The sequence below is a fragment of the Malus sylvestris genome, chromosome 12 (genome assembly GCF_916048215.2).
Source record: "Malus sylvestris chromosome 12, drMalSylv7.2, whole genome shotgun sequence".
Taxonomy (NCBI): Eukaryota; Viridiplantae; Streptophyta; class Magnoliopsida; order Rosales; family Rosaceae; genus Malus; species Malus sylvestris.
In genome coordinates this window covers 5,013,280-5,038,461 of record NC_062271.1, presented here as the reverse complement: position 1 = coordinate 5,038,461, position 25,182 = coordinate 5,013,280, and the positions used below count along the sequence as shown (strand labels likewise).

At 37.6% G+C, this 25,182-nt stretch overlaps 3 protein-coding genes across 3 annotated transcripts; all 3 read right to left on the bottom strand.

The window, feature by feature from the left end:
- Positions 1 to 1,416: 1,416 nt before the first annotated feature.
- LOC126592027 (probable glutamate carboxypeptidase AMP1) lies at positions 1,417 to 6,140 on the bottom strand. The gene is made up of 10 exons (XM_050257781.1): positions 5,003 to 6,140; positions 3,910 to 4,152; positions 3,588 to 3,740; positions 3,395 to 3,463; positions 3,218 to 3,305; positions 3,040 to 3,123; positions 2,830 to 2,918; positions 2,389 to 2,502; positions 2,033 to 2,167; positions 1,417 to 1,862 (listed from the first exon to the last, which is right to left on the bottom strand). Exons 1-10 carry the CDS (start codon positions 5,969 to 5,971, stop codon positions 1,680 to 1,682), a joined length of 2,127 nt encoding a protein of 708 aa, XP_050113738.1. The 5' UTR covers positions 5,972 to 6,140; the 3' UTR covers positions 1,417 to 1,679.
- A 10,617-nt stretch (positions 6,141 to 16,757) lies between these two features.
- Positions 16,758 to 19,981, bottom strand: LOC126593917 (amino acid transporter ANT1). The gene is made up of 3 exons (XM_050260087.1): positions 19,686 to 19,981; positions 18,145 to 18,792; positions 16,758 to 17,369 (listed from the first exon to the last, which is right to left on the bottom strand). The coding sequence occupies exons 1-3, from the start codon at positions 19,896 to 19,898 to the stop codon at positions 16,959 to 16,961; spliced, it is 1,272 nt and encodes a 423-aa protein (XP_050116044.1). The 5' UTR covers positions 19,899 to 19,981; the 3' UTR covers positions 16,758 to 16,958.
- A 2,493-nt stretch (positions 19,982 to 22,474) lies between these two features.
- LOC126592460 (uncharacterized) lies at positions 22,475 to 24,797 on the bottom strand. Its single transcript, XM_050258134.1, has 2 exons — positions 24,593 to 24,797; positions 22,475 to 23,737 (listed from the first exon to the last, which is right to left on the bottom strand). Exon 2 carries the CDS (start codon positions 23,735 to 23,737, stop codon positions 22,919 to 22,921), a length of 819 nt encoding a protein of 272 aa, XP_050114091.1. The 5' UTR covers positions 24,593 to 24,797; the 3' UTR covers positions 22,475 to 22,918.
- Between the last annotated feature and the right edge of the window lie 385 nt (positions 24,798 to 25,182).

Genomic DNA, 25,182 nt, shown 5'->3' with positions numbered 1-25,182 from the left:
GGTTTTGAAACCAAACCGCAACATAGAAAACGGTTTGGTTTCGGTTTTGGCTTTTGAAAACCGCACCGAAACCGAACCGCACCGCAAATATTGATAAACATTTAATTAAATGTCCATATTATATTTCATGTTTTAATTGGTTGTTTGTTAGAATCCATAAACTTAGTATGGGACTCAACCACACTAGAATATCATCATTCATCACTTTCTTTCGTTCATTAACTTGAAGGACCTTTGTTATTTTATACCATCACACACACATATATGTACAAGGGTGGACTAATCTTGTTATCAAGAGTTGAACAATGATCTAATGAAGTCCACTTATTTGAAGCATGATATCACATATTCTAATATCAAAGTTTCGCTCACGTTTAATGAATTCAAATTTATTCAACTTGTTTTATGATAAACGTTGTGAGGGACACCCTTTTATTGCACAAACATGTTTTAACATCACAACTGCATGCAACATGCTAATTGTTTACATAACAAATGTCTTTTTCCTATTGCTATTGGGAAATGCTTATTAATATGCTAAATTGCAAATTGTACATTTTTTCTTAAAAACCAAACCGAAACCGTTTGAAACCGCACCGAACCGAACCAAACGGTTTGGTTTCATTTTGATTTTGGCTTCAAAACCGCACCAAACCGAACCGCAAAAAAATTCGGTTTCGATTTCGGTTTCACTCAAAACCGAACCGAACCAAACCGTGTCCACCCCTACTGGACATGGAACATAAAAAGCAGAGAGCATAAACGAGCATAAGTCAAATAGTTGTTTGTCAATAAAATATGGGTATTTTTATTCACACTTGTTAGTTTTTGTTGATTAATCTTCTTCAATTCATCAACACAACGTCGGAAATTAAAAGAAGTGTATGAGATGTAAAAATGAATGTGTAGATAGCCAACCTATTTCAATCAAGTGTTTCAACAAGTCAAAACCTCGTGAGGCAAGCTGGTTAGTAGCTATGGAACAAGAGAACAACTTTGAACCGAAATCTTTTTTTTTTTCAAGAAAATATCGATGATACGAGAGAAATTTTATTGATCGATGATAAGTCAAAACCTCAACGGTACGAGTGGTGGCTTTTTATTTATGATTCTATTACTTGTTTCCGTCGTTGATTTGTACGTCCAGATTATATAAGAATTGTTAAGCGGTTTCTAAGTCAGCCACCATCAAATTTTGCAGAAAACACTTCATCACTTTTCTAAAAAGCTAAATATACATTTTAGAAGTTTTTTTTAAATGTTGATTTGTATGTCCAGATCATATAAGAATTGTTTTTCGGTTTCGGTTCGATCCCATTTTTTTCGGTTTTCGATTTTTTTTAATCCACCCCTAACTTGAAGTGCATTTTAAAAGCACAAGTTATGTGTTTCTTGCAAAAAAAAACACTTCATCACTTGTCTAAAAAGCTAAATATACTTTTTGATAAGGAAGGTACATCAAAATCTTCCCTCGCTGAAAGTTGTGAGTTTAAAGGGAATAACTAAGTTACTATTTACAAAAACTGTGAGTTTATATTACAGGGCAAAAAAGTTACATAATTTTCTACTCAATGCTCATAAATACAGGCCAGCACCAGAATGTTTCCGAGGTTTCTTCCTTTCCTTCACACTCCCTGCCTCCCAAAGGCGCCTAAACGGCGGGCCAGTGTACATGAACATCAGAAAACGTCTCCCCTCAGGGAATTTGTAGCCCTCTCTATGGCTCTGGCAACTCTCCAGACCTCGTGCTGAATTTTGGCCTGCCCTTCTCTCCTGCTCATTCTCTTTGCTCGAAGCATTGCATCGCCTACTCCGGGAAAGAAGGATAGTTTGCTTCCATGCTCACCAGGAGGCCCATACACCTACAAAAAGACGGGAAATGATCATGCAATGCGTTTGTATGAACACTTCGTCTCTTTTTCTTTGTTTCCACTCCCTCCCTCTCTCTCTGTCTTTTCGTTTGAACTACCATAATAAATATCTAATAATTTTCAATCACTTTAGGAAATCAAGGAAAAAGAAAATTACTTACAAGATGCTTGAGCCACTGTCTTCCTTCAAGTCCATCTGAATCCAGGAAGCCCCTTTCAGCAAGCATCAGCCGATCATTCAGTGCCCGCTTCTTCAAAACTACAAGCTCACTTGTATTTTCTTTCTCTCTCAGCTTCTGCACTCCATAAAATAAGAAGGGTAAATTTCACAGAATTTCCCAAAAGGTTTATGCTTATTCCGCTTCAGGACAAGAGAGAAAATAAATCAATGCAGTGCTGTATGCATGTCATTGTAATTTCACTTGTTTATTTCCAACACGACATAAAAATGGCATTGATTATTTGACTAATAGACGGCAACAAAGAGTGTCAATATGCCTATTTTTGAAGATTTTACCTGTGCTTCATCTTCAGCTTCTTTGGCGGCATAGGCAAATTCCTGAATAGCTGTTGTGAGGGGATGTAGAGATACACCCCCGTCCAACAAGTTGCTCAAAACATCTTTATAATGCTGCCCAAAATTAGTAAAGATGTAGGTTTAGCATTTAGTTTAAAAAGGACCAACCATATGCACGAAAAAGCCTAGACTGCCCCTTTTTTTAACCACAAATATAGTATTCTTGACAAATTCGTTAAATTGATGACGGCGAATGCCTAAATAATTTTCGTATTACATCATTTCATTCTATCCATTATAAAAATTAAACGCTTGCATTCCATTTGTCTCTCAATTTTATTGATTATACTAAAACAAAAGCCATTAGTAAAATGGTAACCATCAGTATTTCACCAAAAATAATTTAAGAAGTTAATAACAAAATTCGGAGAAGATTCACACCTTTAACTGATCCGCATAAGAGAGGAAACTGAAAGGTATAATTGAATCATCGGCCAGGTGGAGGGCTAGAAGTCCCCACATTCCAGCAACTGAGATAACCCCAAGAGAAGTTACATTGAAGTTTTAACAGTAAGGCAACAGTCTTCATATCTATTAACGAAACTAGACAACAAACAGTTTTGTAGATAAGTCTGTAAAAAGTATGCTTACCAGCCACATGTCTCTGAAACAAAGGATCTCCAAAGTTTGTCATCCACTCATAGGCATCAAATGCAGTGTGATAAACAGGAAAATCTGAACAAGAATGGATATTCATCACACTACCGCATTATCAATGTAAAAACTCAATTTTTCTATCCAACTTACTACAAGGAAATAAGGGGTGTACCAATTCCATAGTACATATCCGTGGAAGGAATCCCTGCATGTTGCAAAAATGGGGCAAAATCAGAATCCACAGCACTGAGTCTTTGGATCTGCAAATCCATGACAGAACATGTGACAAAACTGTCATAGTAGGATACCACATGAAAGTATGGAGCAAGAATGGAAAACCATCACTTACATCAACACTTCTATTTTCTGTCATCCATTTCTCATATACAGTGGCACCGACAGAGTCAGGATCTTTAACCTGAAGTCAGATTAAATAGCAGTCAATATTAGACAATACCAGGCGCCAACAGTGACTCATATCGAAACAAACTGACCATAACTTTTTTAGAAGTGCAGTTAATGTTTATGATTAATTTATTTACCATCTTTGTAACCTCAAGGATGATATTGTCCAGCTGAGGAGTTGCTCGAACAAAGAACCCTGGCCCTTGAACCGCACAATCTACATTGAGGTAGGCAAGGGCTTTGGAACCCAGATTAGCAATGTTCTGTTCAACCCACTCAGTAGATCCTACCTGAGAGCACCGAACATAATGAATTTTACCTTGAGAGATCAATAAATTCAAGTATTCTGATTAATCAACCTAACTATTATGTAATAAAAGTCACTTAACCATCTGATGCAAAACAATGACTGTGACCGCCCAGACTCTTTTTTGGTAATGAAAATGGAGAATCACCTACCATTCCAAACTCTTCTGCATCCCAACTACAGAGAATAATCGTCCTCCTAGGATTCCAACCTGAATGCATCAAAAGAGAATATCTACGAGCAATGTCAAGTAATGCTGCAGTTCCACTATTGGGGTCAACAGCCCCAAACGTCCACGCATCTCTATGGTTGCCAAGCAGCACATAGCGGTCGGGCTCTTCTGAACCTCTTATGACAGCAAAAACATTGTGAATCTTCACCACCTTTTTCTCCCCCTAAAATTAAGGCACAAAAGTATAAGTTATATACAAGGAGAGAGGGAGCAAGGAAGGATATTATCCCATGCAGGCGTAAATATCATTCCTCTTGTTTTTTTCAGAAAATCTAATCGGTAAGTGAACAAAATATTCAAATCAAAAGATGAGTATTTAAAAGATTGTAGAGGGGTATTTCTATAAACAAGATACCGATGGTAGACAAGGAACAACAGATTTCTAACTGAGAGACTAAAAGACAAGCTCTCGGAAACAATACAAGAGACACACGTACTCAGAAAACGGGAGAATGGAATTCAACAATAAATATGAAAATTATGGCGCTCCAAATTCGCACTATTGTGTAGTTATGGAAATGTCACCAATGTCATATACAAAAATCAATTAGCATTTCTTACTCAACATTCCTTCTTTTTAAAGCTAATGCCCGAAAAACTCGTATATAAACGTCACAATTCAAAGTTTGTCCCAGCAAGTATCTGATTCTCAGCTAAAGGTTGCAAATTGAGATATAGACCAACCAAACCAAGCAAATATTTCCAAATTTGATTAAAATTTAACCCCAAGTCAGCAATTCTCCTAAAATTGGCAAAAATCTCAAAGCTTTTTCACAAAATTATATGTTTCTAGCAAAAATCCCAAATGCAGAGCTGAGTTTATAACCCACATCCAAATTTGACTAAACTTTACACAGCCACCAGTCTGGATAACATAACAGAAATAACAGAAAACACCAAAGTAAAAAAAACCACACATTGCCACAAGCAGAAGTTTCCAAGCCACCACCTTTCACACAACATTTGACTAAAATCCATGCAACAAAGAAAAATGGGCACCAACAAAGCCCAACCTGGTAAGTGAAATTCACCACTGTCGGTCCAGGCCCGACACCGCCCACTGCCGCGGGCAGCGATTCCCTCCACGCTGGCGGCACGGGAGCCCCTCCGAGCCACCCCAGAAGCGTCTCGGCGGCCTCCGCGGACAGCGGCATGGATGGAATTTTCGGAAACTTCTTCAAAACCTCAGGGTCGTCCAGGTCCAGCCTCTCGGCTCCGTCGACCCCGGCCCACCCGGGACTCAGTGGGTCCCCCACGCCGTTCATCACAAACCCTCTCTCAAAACCCTTCTTAAACCCCCCACTTGCATCACCATCTCCCCCCTCGGTGTACAATAGCACAGCCAGCGCACCGTTTTGCTCGGCCTTCCGGACCACTTCGCCTCTGGACACGTCATCGCCTCTTCTAACAATCACCACGCACCCGCTGACGTTCACCCCGAGCTCCCCCAGCGCACGATAGTCCTCGTCCGTGCCGTGGTTGGCGAAGGCCAGCTTAGCGTGCGCCGATCCAGTGGGGGAATAGGCGTGGTACGGCGGAACGACGCCGTCGTGGTCATTGTTAAGGCCGGTCTCGGTTAACGGGATGTCCACGCGGGAGCCGTTGCTAAAATGCGCGGAGAGTGAGGAGTGGAGTGGGTAGGATAGGAGGGCGTTGTAGTGGGCCAACCGGGTGTCGAGTCTCAGGCCCAGGAAGTGGGCCCGGACGAAGTTGGCGGTGTCGAGGGAGGGCGGGGTGCCGGCGAGGTGGGGGTGGAGGGTGAGGGCGCGGAGGTAGGAGGAGAGGGTGGCGTTGGTGGCGTGGGAGAGGAAAATCTGGCGGAATAGGGGGGCAGAGTGGGAATTTGAGGAGGAGAGTGCAGGCTGGGGGGAATGCAGGGTATAAAAACCCAGAATGCCGACGATGAGGAGGGAGACGAAGGTGCATGTGGGTGAGACCTTTGAAGTGAAGAGGGTGGTGGAGTTGGGGAAGAGTTGACCCATTTTGACTTTTTACAGTCTAGGCTGGTTGTGGAGAGGAGAGAGAGAGTTGGGTTTTAGAGAGAGAGAGAGTTGGGGGAGGAGAGGGAGGAGTAGAGATAGAGGTGTGGGTGGTGGTTTCAATGGGGGTTTTTGGGACTTTTGGGCTGCTGGCCTAACATGGTTGTGGGAGTTTCGGTGGGAGATACTATTTCATATTAAAATTGAATAGTCTCCTTTTTATAATATTGCTAATATTTACTTATAAAGTAATAAATTGATAAAAATCAACTAAAATTTAGTGAAGTGATATTTTTGGCACTAGTAATGTAAGAGAGATCACATTTTTATCAGAATGTGTTGGGTCGTGCTCACCAATATTAGTCGTACCTTATTAGAGTGCCGAAAGTATGAGTCGCTTGTGAAAAAGAGTGATCATGCATATGCATATAAGTAATTAAGTTACTCTTTATAATGCAATTGATTTTGGGTGGAATCTTATATTTCTTCACGATATCAAAGTAGGTGGTTCCTCCTGTGAAGCTCCACGTCATTCGATTTGTGTTGTCCAAGTATTAGGCTTAAAAATTTGTTACACGGGTATGTTGAGATATCAATCTCAAATGGTGGAAAAAAAGAACCTCGTATTTGCTTATAAATAATTAAGTTACTCCTCATATTTTCAATTAATTTTATGGTGAAACTTCAATTTCTTCGTAAAGAAGTGATACAACGTGATCAAATATTATCTGCTTAGCATTTTTGTTCTAACACAGAAATATTAACAAAAAAATTATGTTAATTTGTTAGTGACTTTCCATGCACAACTCATTGGTTGCCATAAGAATCTTTTTACATACAAGAAAAAAGTGGATTAGAATAATTTAAATTTTTAAATAACCATTAAGTCAGATGGTATCTCTTCTCTAACAAATATAAACGGAGAACAGATTCTCATTTCAACCATCTATTTTTTTAACCACCTCACATCACATACATATATATATTTCACTGTATTTAAAATCTAGGGAAATGTTATTGGCACTCCAAAAATCTCATTCTACACTCCTTACAAAGGTATTTTTCTTTCCAAATATAAAAAGTTTGGAGTGTAGAATGAGATTTTTAAAGTACTAATAACAATTCCCAAAATTTATATTCTTAGCCTGCTAATTGTCTTGATACTACATATATTTTAATTAAACAGCAGGCCAATATATAAAACCTCACTAAGTCTACAATACGTTACAAAAATATTGTCTACTTGTATATAACTGAAATTTTCCACTTTCATGACATATTACCAAAGCAAGGTTTATTTTGATGGAAGAAAATCTCATGTATAATATGAATAAAATGAAAACTTAAAAAGGAGTTAATTACGTTTTATCATTACAAATTTTGGAATCAGTTTCACAATAGGTCATGCGATTTCAATTTTTTCATATTGTACTCCAACGCTTTGACATTCAAACAAATTACAATTTTGTAAGGTTAATCTAGTTAATTGTTGGCGTGGAAGTGCATAACTTACCCAGAAAAAAAAATCTTGATTTGTATTTTGTAGTGTGGTTGGTTAGTGTGCGAGTCGTGTAACACATGAAATGTTAATGGTTGACCAATCAAAACATAATAAAAGGCGTAAATCAGACAAATATCAAAAAATTAGAAGATGATGCTAAAAATTAGAAATTGTTTACTCATTTTGGAAATAAAAAACTTGGATGATGAGAAATGTAATTAACCTAATAATAAATTTAATCTGAAAATCTATAAACCGAATTATTTGATGGCTCTCTATCATAGTAGTTAAGAGGAGTGTTGTTCTTATACTACGGCACGCATTCGAATCCGATTAGTTCTCTAATCTAACATTTAATTTAACAAATTTATCATTTCAAAAATAAAAAAAGACACAGTTGAACACAAGGAAAAGACCGAAGGGTTATCCAAATGACGATGAGGATCCTCTCCAGATCCTCTCTGTGGATTCCAGGGATCCTCTACAGTTGAACACAAGGAAAAGACCAAAGGGTTATCTAAATGACGATGAGGATCCTCTCTGGATCCTCTCTGAGGATTCCGGCGATCCTCTAATCACGTATGTTCATCGTATATCGTGCGGCCAGTTTTCGTCAAATACTATTTATATTCAATTTTAAATACCAATTTTTTTAATAATTTTTAACTATACGATGTACGATAAACATACGTAATTGAAGAATTTACAAGATCCTCACAAAGAGAATTCGGAGTGGATGCTCATTTGGGTTATCCGTCGACAAATGGCTTGGAGATGTCCAAATCAACAAATCAAGGAGAGACGCTGTCAAGGCGATTGAGGTGTGATGTTGGGCCCACCGATCCTTTTAATATATTTTGGGTTCATGGCCCACCGGATTTTTCATAGTATAAGGGAGGTGTATGTGCATGATTGCAACCGTCTTTTTCTTGTGCAATACAAGGGAATGTGTATACATACACTGTATAGTGTCACAGTGTGCATGATGTGAACAGTTCAAAAGATCTAACAGTTAAAAGTCATTCAGTACTACAGTCTAACGGTATTTATTTTCATTTATAAGTGTTAAATTTGATTCTCGGGACGAATTCGAACTAAATTGTTTGGCTAGTTCATGATGATGATCAGCCTACTCCTTCACTCTTTGTTGTAGATAATGTCGTGCGTATTCTAATTGAAAAAAAAATCTAATAGTTAAAAAGTTTAGAGCATTTAATACTCTAAAATACTAAAGAAAATTCATACATGTAAATCGTAATAGTGTAAACTTAGATGCTCTGTGTCTAATTGCATTAGGGTTGTTTGGAGAAGAAACTAGTTTACCTCCAATCTAGGTTTTGACTTGTAAGTTCAAGTATGAAACTCGAGGTTTATATATATATGATTGCGAGTTGTTTTTTACTTTTAGAGTTCATGGTACGCGTATGAGTATAAAAGTTGAGTATAAGGTACGAGGCCTCGTACTTTATTAAGGTGATTGTTTATAACAATTTTAGTGTGTCTCAAACACATACGGGCACCTCTAATAGGAGGTGCAAAATACCATGAAATTGGCAGTTTATATTATTTATTGGCTGAAAAATTCTCTACTGAAAATGATATAAAACATCCATCTTTAACCGGAAGATGTAAATAAAAATGAAATTTTACATCTTACATTTTTGGAAGTGGACCACACCATTCAAACAAAGAAAAAAAAAACTGCATCTCTCTTGCTGGAGTAAAACTAAAATATACATTTCTCAAAAATGTAAAATGAGATATAAATATGACTTTTACATCTCAAACTTGCATCTCTTCATTGGACATGCTAGCATATATGGTACCTTATTTCACATTTACTAATTAGGAGTAGAGGAAATAATGATGCTTCTATACCATCATCCATGATCCATGTTGAATTATGAATAGTCACCATCACTGATATTTGTACCAAAAGTGCATGGGGGAATGGCTCAAATGGCTAAAGGTACAAAACAAAAGAGTGATGAATTTCTCAAAAGAACATTGTACCTCATTACATAAAGAAATTTACTTATAAATCGCAATTCGATACTTAACTACATATATAGTTAGCGAGAAAGAAAAAAAAAAAGCTGATTTTTATACTTCTTTTAACCTCACATATACCTTTTTTACTTTTGTTTCATCACACAAAAAAAAAACTGTGAAATGAAAAGAAGTATACTTATCATTTCCCAAATGAATAAAACCACTTCTATTCTTTTCCTCTCAAAAAAGTATATCCAAAACTATCAATTCCAAACCTTTCTACCTCAACAAAAAAGAGTTTGCACCAAGCCAGCTAGACTGCCTACTTTTAATAATTGGGTTTTAAAGCGATGAGAAGACATGAAAAAGTGGACTACTTTACTTCTCAACTTCTCATGGATGGTAGGAGGGTGGGATGAGTCACATACTCAATATTCATTTGCTAAAAATTAAAAATTAAATTACCCAATAGAAATGGCACATCATACTAACCTCGTGGCCATTGCTCCCTCCCTACATGAATATCTTTTATACTGAGTGGCATATCTTTAATGAGATACTAAGAATAATCAAATTGAAATTGTCTTGAATAAAATATATTTTTTTAATAATAATAAGTGATATTACTACTTTAAGATCTTTCATAGTGATTTACGTGAGTTTAATTCTTATACATAGGGATTAAACACCTTGAATTTGATTTCTATAACACAATTGCTACAACTGTGCCGACCCGTTCCTAATTTTATGTTTTTACATTGTAAAAACATAAAATTAAGAACGGGTTGTCACAATAACGGTGTAAGTTTGATAGAGGTTAGTTCTATCTATTAATTGTGAAATTCATCTAATTTCTACTCTACTATTGGTTTTTTTCCCTTCTCAAACCGTTGGTCATTTATTGTGCATGAATCAAAGTCATGAGTTCAATATATTGGACTAAAAAATTGGAATCATTCTCATAAAACACAAGTTTTCTAGTTCATTGTAAGAGTTTGATTGCTTTAAATTGTGTTAACGCGGGGTTCTTTCTGACCTCAAAGGCCCAAAGTAATTCATGCCCAAAAGAAGAAAGGCCAAGGCTCGACAAGATTGGGAAGGACAATCCCGAGCGTTGCAAACGATTGCTAGGTAGTTTGAAATGTTCGTCAGCAATGAAGCCGAACGTTTCCCCATAAAGTACCTTTCGATTGCCAAGAGCAAGTTGGGGTACTAACAATTTTATAACATGAAGTCCTAGGTACACAGAGACATGGCTCAAACATCAACTCTGGGCCACGTGGCGGTTGTTAAAGAGAACAGAATGCTATGAAGGGACGTAAAGACTGACAAATTAAGCGCTCGGTGTTGGCGTGAGTCAAATAATTGAATAGGAATGTAATTATGTTTCCTAGTTTGGGTATGACTCTTCTTTTGTAATGTCTTTAATATTCCTTGTAGTACAAGGATTGAGTATGTATGTATGTGTGTGTGTGTATGTGTGTGTGTGTGTGTGTGTGTGTGTGTGTATGTTGCCTCCTATGAGAGAAGAATAAAGTAGAATATTTGAAACCTTAGAATTAGTTTTATCTTGGTATTAGAGCCAGGGGACTTGCTCGTACAGCCACGTGATTGGGCGGGTCCCCTTTGGCCCCACGCGATGAGTGAGTCCCGACATGGCTCCACGTAGGGCAAGAGTGCCACGTGATTGGGTGGGGCTCCTTGACCCTACATGATGGGTGAGTCCCGACTTGGCTCCACATGGTTGCCAATATGTGGATCTCCATGTGTGACCCACAAAAGTGGGGTCTTACGTGCCGGGGGGGGGGAGGTGTTGGCTATCTCACATCGGTGGGGAAAAGAATAAATAATTAGTTTAAATAGGAATACCCCACTTTAACTAACACCGAGACATTTTGTGATAAAACCCCACACCTGACGGATTGGGGAAGTGGTAATTACCAAGTTGGGGACATTATCGGTGTTGTTGGAGTGAGGCCCTCAACCCGTCAACCTGAAAAATTCAACACTCAGGTTTGGATTCCCACCAATACTAGGGCCGATCAAGGCACACTCGGTACGCGTTGTCCCAAGAAAGAATGCAAGTGGACCTGAATGGATGTCACTTCGATACCACATGTCGGCTAAAGAAAGGGAGGGGACAGCTAGTAGGTTAAGCCTACGTATTCGACTCATTAAATGCAAAAGCAGTGAAGGATCTCAAGCTCGGGGACTTAGGGCTCATGGAGGGCTTGTATAAGAAGGATGAGTACTCCTTAGAAGGGGTCAGATCACTTAAGAGAGAAAAATGACTGTGTAAAACTGAGCGCTATTTATAATACTTTGTTCAATATATACGAAATACTTAGTGGATAGATCCTAGTTTTGAGGGGTGAACTACCTAAATATTGTTGTCTTTTTCTTGTTATTCTAAACTCTGAGCCCACTAAACATCGACACATGACCATTCTGGTCTTTGTTAACCTCACCGCTTTTGAGCGTTAAAAATTGGAATCAAACTCAAATTTTCGCTCTCCCGTGGAAGGCCTAAGCTAGACTAAGAAGACGTGAGAAGGTTTGAACTTGTGACTTAATGAGTCGAAAATGAATACCTTATCTACCGAGATAATCCATCCCCTACGCAAAAAACATTTTGAAAATCGAAACGTTTTCCATGTAGCTTGATCTTTACAATGAAAAAGAATGAGAATCTAAGTGTCTATTTTGTTTTTCCCCCTTACTTTCATTTCCCACTTTGTAATCTTGTGCCAAAAGCAGAGTTAAGTGTTCATGCTAAGCCAAGGTGACCTAGGTGAGTGGCCACAGCATTTAAGCTTGGAGGCACCGAAATCTGTTTGTCACCTGAAACGTCATATTCCAACAATGAGTGAAATCATTGTTTATACCACCCAACTTTTGTAGATGAAGAGACGGCCTATTTTTGGTCCACGTGGTTCTATTCTTGGATATTTCAAAAATTAAACTGAACTTTGTATTTTTTTAATTTTAATATTAATCATTAAAATATTTTACAAATGATTTGTAGCTGAGTTGATTTATCGATTCAGGTCACTTAAGTGGTATCAATGTGGTATCGGGCGACTACTCTTCAATGCCTAAATCAAATATTTTTAAACAAATATATAAGGATAAAAACACCTAAAAAATGGGTCTATTTGGTATCCTGTTAAAATTTTTTTATCATTTCTCAAAACATTTCTTAAGAACATCTTTTGGAAACAATTTTTTTAACACTAAAAAACTTGTTTGGTATGAGATGTAAAATTGTTTTTAAAATCTTAAAACTTAAACTGAACAAAGAAATTCAAAGAGAGGGAGAAAAAGGAAAGTGAAGGAAGGAAAGAAAGATAGGATCAGAGGAAAGAGAAAGAAGAAGAGGATTGAAGGAGATAGAGAGAATGAGGAGAGAGAATGAAGAGAGCGGAATGGAATGGAGAAGAGAGAGAAGGAAAGAGAAGAAAGAGAGAGAGAGAGAGAGAGAGAGAGAGAGAGAGAGAGAGAGAGAGAGAGAGAGATGGATTCGGAGTGAGAGGGGAGGAGAGAGAAAAATAGAAAGAAGTGGTTTAAGTTTTAAAACTCTAAAAATTCATTTTTAGTGTTTTTAGATATTAGGCTTTTTATTAAAGGGGTGTATTCAATTGAGAATGTGAGAGATTTTAATAGATTTATAAATCCATGGATTTTTATGAAGTTTAATTGATTTGTAGAGATTCCATATAAAATTTTGATTCAATTCCCTTAAAATCTCATGGAAAGAGATGAGATTTGTGGATAATACACTACGAAATCTCTCTAATTCACTCTAATTCCTCAACTTTATCAAATTCTTTAAAATCAATTTCTAATTGAATACATCCGGATTTCTAAGTGTCACAGCCCGTCCCGGGATTTATATATCGGGAGCGTGAAATGACGATTTTACCTTCGACGTTACTAAGGTATGTGTGTAATATGTTTTGAATCTTCATGGTTCCTAAGTTTTTTTGGAAAAAATTGATTAAGTTGGATAAAATTTTGAATGGTTGGATTGTTTGTTGGTTAAGGATTTAGACAAATGGATGGTGGGGATCATTTTGGGACATCACAAACCCTCCATCCCTCTCTCCCTATCCCGTGGACTCTCTCTCTCCTTTACCCCGACCCTTTCTCACTCTCTCTCACCCAAAAACTGTACGGACAACACCAAAACCACCCCAAACTTCATGGATCGATGTGGAGATTAGTACCATCGTGTTCGTGAGTGTCCTACGAACTCAAAGATACCATTTTCAGGTAAGAACTCCTTCGTTTTCACGTTTAAAACCCGAGGACCGAATGTGGCACTATTCATGAACTTTATGTTGGTTGATTTTTAGGACAATCCAAGCTCACAGTGAGCTTTAGGAGGTCCTAAGGAAGCTCGGGGACGTTCGTTGGGAAGTTTTGGACGTCGGGATCGTGAAATTCAAAGTTGGCCGAATTATCGAACTACCTCAGGTAAAATTTAGTGGAATTTAGACCTTGAAATTGGTGTAATGTGATTCCTCATGCTTAGAGCTTCATTTTGGTACCAATTTCGTGAAAAATGGTTGAAAAATGAGTGAGAAACCATAGTTGGAAGTTTTGCCCAGAAACCGGCGACGTCACCGGCGACTGGCGAGTCATCGGAGAAGACAATGGCATATTCCGTTAAAGTTTACAGAATATGCTAACGCCGTTAGTTAACCCTAACGGTAACCGTTAGCTTTTGACGGAATATTCCTGACGCCGTCCGCGACTTCTGTTAGGGCACCTGCGCGTGGGCCGCACGTAGGGCCGTGCCCTGGCCGGCGCGTGAGGGCGCGTGGAGAGTCCAAAAATTGTTCTAAAAATTATGCGACGTCCGTGACGTCGAGTAGATCGATGTGGTATATTCATATACCCAAATTGAGCACCGTATGAGAAGTTATTTCGAATTATTGGTGATGTGTTTAAAATTAACGTTTTTATAGTTGTTTCGCATATAGGTGACGTATATCCCGAGGACGAGCGTATCCAGGGACGCCACGGGGGTTACGACCCGTCGACTTATCAGTGAGTGGGCAGTTTTGATTTCGTATTACCTATATACAGTTATTTTCCCAGAAAATACGTTTTTATGGAAGTTATGAATTTAATTGCCATGCATGAAATCATTGAGATATTTAGTTTGATTACTGATGCATATATATGTGAATTGACGCGGTGGACGTTCAGGTGAGTTTATTTATATTTCAGCTGAGTTATATATGTAAATTGCCTTGAAAGCTCATAACCTGCACCTAGGTGATAGTGCTTATATTGTTATTCACCACACCGCACGCTCGTCTTGGATCCAAGTAGGTGGATGTCGTACAGACCATGTGAGGGTTCCGACATGCTAGTTGTACAGATCACTAGATGTGATTCCAACTAGTGGGTGACCTTAGTTATGCGCGCCGATGATTGATGAGAGAAGCACTAGAGCGTATTTATACACCTGTCATCGTACAGACTACTATAGGTAGTTCCGAGTGACGTGCATAGTTGAACCGTACAGGTCACCGAGGTGACTCCGGTTGGATTGGATGTTGAGCTTTAGAATCAGCCGTACAGGGCCATTGTAAGGTCTCCGGTTGATTTATTATTTCACCTGATTGATATTGATGCATTCTGATTATATTTTGGGCATGGCTTATCATTTTTGAGATATTATGATGATGGATATGTGCTGAGTTATGATGTGGCGTATATATATATGTATAAATATTATTTTCTGGGAAAGTATACAGGTTTTTACGGTGAGGGGATTAGAATTGTTTTAATGAAATGTTTTGAAAAACTCTTTGGTTTTACTGACCCACTCATTTTGTTTTGCGCCCCTCCAGATTCTAGTTAGCAGTTGGTGGCTCTCGAGGTCTTTTTCCGGCATTCTGACGGACTCTTGTCATGTAGGACTCACCTGAGGGTGATGTATTTTTATTTTAGTCATACTTGACTGCACTTAAACCTATGCTCTGAATTCACTTGTTTGCTTTATAACTAGTCCGGATATTTTAGTAGGTTGTTCTGTTAGAGTTTGGTTTGAATTCTTGCTTATGTATGTTGTTGTTTCGCTTCCGTGTCGCACTTATGGTTACGTCACGCTCACGTGAAGGCCAGCACACCTAGATCCTCTGGATCGGGGTGTGTCACTAAGGGTTTTAATAAATCATCTTAAAATTCTAATTGAATACACTTAGAATTTCAGAGAATCACTTAAATCCTGATTGAATACACCTAAATTCATTTAAAAAATTAAAATCCCTTAAAATCCCAATTGAATACGCCCCCTAAGTTAGTATCGAGTTCAAATTTTAAAAATAATCTTACCAAACAAGTTTTTAAAGCTTAAAACTTGAAAGTGTTTTTGAGTTTAAAAAGTTGAATTCAAATATAATACCAAACACGGCCTCACCACTCTAGTAAACCGTAAAAATCTCATCCAATACTTAAATGAATAAAAAGTAAAAACTTGCAAGAGATGAGTTAAAGTTAAATGAGGGATGAAAGTACAAAAAGGTTGACAAAGGGGGTGAAGTTTATTTATAAGTCGGTATTATTTCGATCTGTTGGGCTCGGATGCACGGCTAAGCGGCGTTATTACTTGCAAGCTTGGGAGGAGGTGCATTCTGCACTCAACAAAGATCCACAAGGGCCCGTTTAGCCTCGGACCTCAGAACCGCCACTGCGACAGAATATCTTGTTTCCTAACAAGTTTGAAGTTACATACAGAGATTTGGGTGTTAGATTGCCTGAACGCACGTTAAAAGTGCACATTTAAGTTTTACATTTGAACAAAACCATGAGATTCTATTAAGTTAAATGATATAACGATTCTTATTCAGATGTATAACTTAAATGCATGTTAGAGGCAAACCTAGTTGACCGCCGATGCAATCGGCAATTATGCTTCGGAGGTCAGGTGTGCCCCCATCTGTTTACTGGATGGGCCTTAGAATCAAGCAGCAGTGATCCATTCTTTGTGGTTAATGCGAGGACTTATTCTGGTGGAACTTGTTGCTTGATCTATAATTCCATTTTCGTTTATCAGATTTTGATCAATAACCCAAAGAGTTTGCATCTCAGTTGGTTACGGGTATTTATCCTCGCACCCGAGGTTCGGAGTTTGAATCCCCTCTTTCCTCGTGTCAAAAAACAAAACAAAAAAAAATTAGCGTCAATGACAGCAGCCTCATACGAAAACATAATAAGTACAACAGCGTTGTCACACGAAACTATTGTCTGTAACTGGAAAACAGCCACGTGGTAATCGTCATGTAGAAAATTTGCTTAAATTAGAAGTAAAGGATTTGATGGTTCAGATTTCGGATTTCTGCATCATTGGGCTGAAGAATATTATACACTGGTGGTACATCGAATATTGGAATCCAGATACAGATTAGAGTTCTTCTGCTTCCCCATTGTACAGTTTGTATTCATGTATCTCTTACTTGTAAAGTACTAATTACGACAAGCGATTCAAACGCCAACTACGGCATTGTAAGCGCCGTATGCGGCAAAAAGCATTCCGCAGAATAATATGCAACAATCCAAGGTTCTTTGCCACAATTTTAGGGAAGAACCCAACAATGCTAAGTGAAATGAAGCAGGTAGAACAAATGAGATCAGTGCACATACAGTACTTCCCACGAGCGACGCAAATACTGCAAACCCTGGAACGCACGAGGCCAAGACGGCCAGTATGATCACCACTATTGCTCGACTCACGTACACTGCAAACCTTCCTAGAGGTGGCATCGTTGAATAATCGTCATTGTCATCATGAGCTTTCTGAAACCATTTGCCTTTTACCAACTTTCCTTCTATGATCTCGTTTATCGGGTGTAGCATGATTGGGAAGGTAAATATTAGCCCCAAGCACAAACCAATCTGTTGTCAGTCAGCACAATGATCAGCGAATATATCCTACTACAGTTTTTCAAGGTATAACAGAAAGGAAAGACATTCCTGCATCGATCTAGTCATATGTCATGATTACTAGTTAAACGCCCATAAATCTTATCAAGAGAAACTCCATACACTGTAAGTTATAACCCATCAAGCAACCATGAAACAGTATTTTTCACCAAGGATTCGACACGATATATAGTCACAGTACATGGTCACCAAGTCATCAATTCAGCTATTAGGTCTCATATATGATATCTAAATCACGATATTATTGCTTGAAATTAGAGAAAGAAAACAAAAGGACTCCACAACCTCTCATATCAGATTACATAACAAGTACTTCCCTTATACTTAAAGATACATCCTACATGTATTAATTTATTTTTATTTCAATATCAAATACTTTTTAGAATGGAAATTATAAGCAAACGAAAAGACCGTGACGAAAATGAAGTATTGAACCAAGTGTGGGACGAATACAACAGTATATAGCTTGGCAGCGAAACTATTAATTAAGCTTCTAGGAAGCAAACAAGAGATTTGTTGTCATCATATATATTAACAATAGCAAGGACTTTTCTAGAGTTACTTTAAGTTCATCTTCTTGCCAAAATTTTTATGAGCGAATCAAATGAAAAGTTCCTTTTCATTTTTCTATCCAAAATTTAAGACAATGAAAGTAAGCAAGTGCATGTAAAAGTTGAAAGAATGATAAGCGTTGACTAGTATAACATGGAAGGTTGGAGTACATTACCTGAACCACCATGGCAGACCAATTGTGAGGGAGATTGAGAGTGACAATTTCGAGGGTTTGATCACCATAAGCCATGTAACCGGCGAATCCGAATAAGCAATAGACAAGGGTTATCCCTGTGAAAGCCTGAGCAAGCAACCTCGGGAATGTACTTTTATCTCGCATAGAACCTTCCAGTGCTAATGTCATCCCAAACCCCTCAAAACAGAACACCGCCACGCCTCCTGCAAATGGCAACCCTCCTATACTTGATGTGATCGCTGTCCTATCCCTAAAAGAAAACTCGCCCTCCACTGCCTGCTGTATGTCTTCTTTCACCACAAACGCCATAGCCAACACATTGCATACTGACGCAAACACACTGAAGGGTGCTAAAGCTGATAGACTGCCTATCCAAGACAACCCAATTTCGACTGGAACTAATAAAAATATACAGGAAGCAACTGAGAAACCGTGGCCATTCAACATTGACGAAAGGTTTTGTCCAATAAATACAAGGTACGCCACGGAACCTCCACATTGGGCAATCAGAATTAAGGATTCGGTTAGATAACGACCTGTTCTTCCCATGCATCCATGCCCCAAATCACCATAAGTTTTTTTACCTGATGAATTTTCTTCTGATGCCAACTTATCCCTACATTGCACCTGTTCATTTTCACGACATCACAACATAAGAGTTTAAATTCAAACTTTGCCTCATCCCCAAAATTAAAATAACCAAAAATCAAAGTACGGCATCATAGAGATGTGAATCAAGAAAAGAAAAAAGAATTCTACTTTACTCTAAGGAATCGTTCAATTCCGTTACAATTAGCAGGTTACATTGCAATTTGAACGATTGATCAGGTGATGATTGTTCAAATGTGTGGTTCAAAAGAATAATGTTGTACTCCAGCAGCATAACATGTCACATCTAAAAACACAGCACGTCACATAGTCTAAAGTAATGTCCAAATGAACTAGTTAGTAGCACCGATAACACATTGTCTAACAACATAACATATCGAATAGTCAAACGCTTGTTTGGGATTGCTTCTTGAAGAGCTAAAAGCGCTTTTTGGCAATCAGAAGTGCTTCTAACTGCGGTTAACATATAAGTTCAGAAGTGTTTATGGATCTTAGAAGTGCTTTGTGAAAAATGGTTCTTCAAGAAGGACGAGCACTTGGATTTTTAATATAGACTTGAATGTCTCTAATGAAAGTGCTTGTAGCAGAAACGCTTATAAACATGAGTGCTTCCTATGGAAGCTGTTCTAAATTAATGTTAAAACAATCTAACAATAAACGATATAAACGATCTCACAATATAACATGTTAAACGATCATCTAACAACATAACACGTCATGTAGTCGAGCAAAATACCATATTGATTAGTGTAACATAGCAAATAATCACACAAACAGAACATTGCACGCGTATTAACTAAAACCAAACGAAGATCTTAAGTCAGGATTTGTATAAGTATTCTTTATAATTATACAATTTCTTAGAAATCTTAAAAAATGGAGGGAAGAGAAGGGAACTGAGGAAAACTGACAAGGAGGAGCATGCAGTAGTAGGTGGAGAGACCAGCAACCATGACCCCAAGAGAACCAGCGAGCCAACCGGCGATTCTCAAAGCGAAGGGGAGGCCCAAAACGCCAGTGCCGACAACCGAAACAATAATATTTCCGAGCGTCTGCGCCGTCGAAGCCCCAGCCGGCCTGTCCAGCAGAGGAACCCCCTTGCTTTCTCCCCCTCCACCTTCCATTGTTTCTCACTGCGAGAATGAGAGAGGTGGGGAGACTTATAATTATGGAAGAGTTGATGGGCAGCTAGCAAATTCCCATTTATATATATATATATATATAATAAAATTGGGATTGGTGATAAAGGATGAAAATATTAAAGAGGATCCTTTCGTGTGGATTTTAAGAAATTGTAAATCGTGTTTGTTCATCGTATATTTTATTGTCAGTTTTTATCAAATACTGTTTATGTTTAATTTTAAATAAAAATATTTAAAATAATTTCTGACTTTACGATTTAAGATAAATAGACAATATTAACGGATCTTCGGATTCTCACAAAGAGGATCCAGCAAAGATCCGGAGTCGAACAATATCGGATCTGGTTGCATTTTTTTGGTCAATTTTCCATTTGATGGGGTTCTTCACTTCTTCTTTGCTTGTCTTGAGTTTGGAAGGACAATCTGGGAGTGGGGTTGGGTGTGAAATCCAATCGGAAGTGCACTCATAGCTCTCCAATGGCGAGGGTTGGCGAGGGTTTCGTTGCTTGGTATGTCACGGGTCTATGGAACATATCAACTTTGGATTTCTCGTTCTAGTGATGTGTTTTGTGTGATGTCCGTATAAGGGTTTCAAAATCATTTGTATTTGTGTTTATCACCTTTAAATTAAGAAATTAATCACTGAAGTATATGTATCTATATGATATCCTTGTAAGTAATTGGTAATGTTAATGAAATTCTATCGTGTCTGTTAGGAAAATAAAAAAAAGCTCTCAAATAGCTCTCCTGAGACAGAGACGTATGTGGGTGCGAGATTCTGTAATATGTACGTGTGTCGGATTCTTTGGCATGCCACGTGCTTGTCTTCCCTGTGAACTGTCACGTCATACAGCTAGATTTTTGTGGCAGATTTGTTTGTTTCTTTGAGTAAAAGATTCCAACCTCTAGAGTTGTATTACACATACTTTATGAGAAATATCATTTTTATTTATTTTTATTAATATTGTACCTAATTTTTTTTATAGACGAAGTTATTTGTTTTGACGGAATTGGCAGACATCTGAAAAACAAAAAAAATTGACATTAAGGAAGGAGAAAGAAAGAGAGAAAATAATTTTAGAGGGCAATGATAAAATGGCATCGCTAAGAAATTCAGAAGAAAAAAAAATTTGTTTGTGTAAAATTATCTATTAATATGTAATATATATAATGATTTTTTTTATAGCACAAAAATACATTTATTTCTAAGGTTTTTTTAATAACACCCCACAAATTATTGAATACACCCCACTTAATATTCAATGTTAAATGACTTGTATAAAATGACTATTTAAACCCTATTTTTCTCAAAAAAACCTAAAATAAAATATATAAAAAAAGCAATTATTTTCTTCATAAACCCAAATCATGAAAAATAAAATCCTAAAACTACCCGTAAGTTTATTTATAATTTTGTAGTTTGTACACACCTGCACTCACAATGTCTTGTCATTATGTTTTTTTTTATTAACTGTTAAGTATTCTGCAACATAACAGACAAAGATATATTCTGAAATATTCAAATCTTCTTTGAGATAGTTTAAGGGTGTTTTTTTTTTCTTTTGCTAATTTTTTTTAAGCATGCTTGCTGTTTATTTCTTAGGATGGGTGGGGTTGCAATATCATTCAAGCATGATTGCAGAACCGAATTTTTAACCTGGGAACAATAGGGTATAAATGGTCTCTGGTAAAAAAATGATCTTCATGCCTAAATTGGTAGTGGGCACTGAACTTTTCGGATTTGACATTTAGATAGATTAGTAAATTATGAGTTCTGGTAAAAAAATGATCTTCATGGCTAAATCGATATTTAAACAAAGCAAGTGAATACCATCATCCCTAACCAAGATGTCAACACATAGTCCCCTACGTTAACACGAGTCACCAAGAGATAGTTCAACATGTTAAATGAAAGCAAAGGAGAAAGCCAAAGTAGCAAAACTATTTGTTGGACAAAAAGAAGAAAATGAAAGATCATTCCATGGAAAATAATGAAAACCACATAAGCAAGAATATAAACTCAGATCAATTTTTATAATGTTTTATTTAAGGTAACAGATGCATCGACTAACAGAACTTTAATATAATAAGATTTAAAGAATGTAGGGTGTATGTGAAAATGTAAGGTGTATGTTGAAAATATGGGGTGCGAGGGTATTATGGAGAAGTATGTAGGGTGTGTTAAGATAATATGGGGTGCATTAAGTATGTAGGGTTTATTCAACAATATATGGGGTGTTAATATAATAAGCCTTATTTTTATGTGTTTAAAATAAAAATGATCAATTTTCAAATTTAGTTATTGAATCGTCAAGATCTAATCAGTTATTGAGTTTCTTTTTTATGTCGTCAATATTTATTATTTGAATATTGACGATAAATATTTGATTGATATATCGTTGATATTTAATTTCAATTCTTCAACAATAATAAAGTATTATCTCATTAAACGAGATTTGTTGTACAACTGGTCGAAAGTTATTGTGCTTGATTTTGCGCCAAATCCAACAATTAAAATTTTGATTTTTAATCTTTTCCTTTTCTCAACATAAGCAATGTGGATGAATAAAGTAAATTAAATGTAAAAATAAATTAGATGAGTTCAAATAAAATTTCTCTTGTTTCTATAATTTCTTTTTTCATTTATACAATGATATCTAAATTTTAACAGAAATGTAAACAACACGATACCCATCACCGTCAAAACGTGAGCATCGCCACCACATTACGTTCTCGCACGAAAAATATCGTCGTTGTGGGTCAAGGGCTTGATTTTCTGTGAAGTGGTTCGGATTTCCTGGGCGGCTCGGGAGCCCGAAATCCGGAGAGAATCTTAACTCGTAGTTTGTAGACATTTTCTTTCTCAGAATATGCACCAACCCGGAAACTGTACACATCGAAATGGAAACAACATACCTTGCTGCATTTGATGTCAATTGCAGAAAGGGATTTTGGTTTTGGGTTTTATCTCAGCTTGGACCTAAATGAATTCCGGAATGCTTTTAATATAAGCACGGCTGGCAAAAGCAGTCGATTGCATGCATCAGTTTCCTCCGGGGCCCTACTGCGCTGGCACCCATGTCTTTGAGCTTCTTCATGGTAAGATTCACCAACTGAACTTTACTGAGACCTTTCCTCTTGAAAATCCTAACAAACTGCCCCAGTCCCAGTGATGCTAACCACCTGCTTAACCCGCCAGCTCCCTGAAGCTTCCTCTCGAGATTCAGAGCTCTCAGCTTTTGCTTCAACAGCATTCCTTGATCGGTGAAAATACTGGGGCCACGTCGTAATCGTCTTGGCTGAATGATGGCTTTTGAGGTTTTAGATACTCCCAGTGTTCTATGAGACTCTGAAGTAGCAATCTGATCTGGATTTCGTAATTCCATTCTCAAATCTCGCTTCATTGGCTTCGGAAATGTTGAAACGTAATCGGCAGCAGGAGATTTCCTAGTAACTTGAACAACCCTTTTAGGAGCAAGAGATTTAATCTTTTTTTGCTCATGAACTGAAGTTGTCTTGGGACATGTCTCGGTCTCAACGGGAAACCGTGATTCGTTGCCTTCCGCTTCTCTGGCCACAGGTCGCAGCTGGACTGGTCCTGGATTCGGCGGTGGAGATTTAGTAGCAACAGGCAGGGGAGGTATCACAATTCTGACTCTCTGCTTTTCAACTATCACCCAACTATCTTGCAGATCAGGATCGTTATCGGAGTTTGAAGATTCAATTAGACCGCCAGCGAAGGTATTCTTCTTGTGCAAGGCAACCCCCAGTCGCCTTTGCCTTTTCTCGTCCATCAGCAGAGAACCTGCTTGTGAAATCATCTGTTCATTGGATCAGAAACAATGAGATCATTGTCGACGGAAAATACAATCCGACAGTTGGACACGTACTACTCAAACTCGAGCAGTTGATGGCCAAATAATGAAAAAACAACCAACAGCACTTCACATACAATTTGAATTGAAAACTGGATTCAAAATTCCCCTCCTCATCTTAAAACATAAAACGGAAACAATGAGATCATGAGTAACTATGAACTCTACGCAACACCATGAATCCCTACAGAATACCATACACTATAAAAATCCACCACAAGATACGCTGCTATTTTTCCGATGTGGGACAATCGGGTCCTAACATTTCTCCATTAAAAAACTCTAAAACATGATAATATATCAGAATTCAGAAGCAAAGTGTAGGAAGACATTATGATTATTGAGCTAGTATTGAATAATGGATGCAAAATTTAAACTTTTGGTGCAAAATTGAAACTAAGCATCCCAAAAAACTAAACCAAATCTACTTTATTTACACTATAGTTTGGATTTGGATTAGTGTCTACAGCTCAACTACTAATTGCTGAAAATCATCAGTTTTTGGGTATGTCTTCCTATTCTCATCACTATGTTGTCAATCTTTGATCGCTATGTCATCCATATTCCGTCCATATCTCGTCGATATTTAATTTTGATCGATTCAGCAATTGGGATTTGACGATTTCTGATCGTTTTCGCCAATTTCCCTACATTTTCAAGTAAATCCATGAATCCCCAGAACCCAAACAATCCCAGAAGCTAATGAAGCAAAGAATCACACTTGCACAAGCAAAGATTATAACACGAATAAAGGAGGGAAATTCAGAAACGGAACAAGAAAACCCAAATGAGGAAATTTACCAGTAGAGAAAGCCGGATGAGGAGGAGGCGTGATGGGTCGGCAGTTGTTGCTTTGCTTCTCTCCCTTGGATCTCTGAATCTTAGATCGAACCGGGCTTGGGTCGGGTCGGTTGGCCGGGTGGGTCTGAGTTTCCGTTGCGTTCGCAGCTGCTGAAGCCTGAATCTTTTGGTTTAAAGCAGTTCCACCGTGCCTAAGGCCCCATAAGGCTATCCACTATGCTATCCATCCATGAACAATAATTGTTTTTTGCAACTCTATCCCTATAGTAAATAGCTGTTTTTTGCAACTCTATCCCTATAGTAAATAGCTTTGGCAATAAACAATAAAATATTAGTTTTTATTAAATAATATAAAATAATTTTATTTATAATTTTGAATAGAATTTTTAATTGGTCTCGTTGTACCACTTTCTATTAAAAAATTAATTAATGAAATATAAAAAAAACAAAAAACGAAAAAACCAAAATAAACACCCACACGCAGATTGTCTATGGGTATTCATCAACCTCGGCGATGAACTCCGGCAAGAGCCGTTGAGTTCAAAGCCTGCTGGGTTTTACAATTTTTTTTATTTTACTTTTTTTTATTA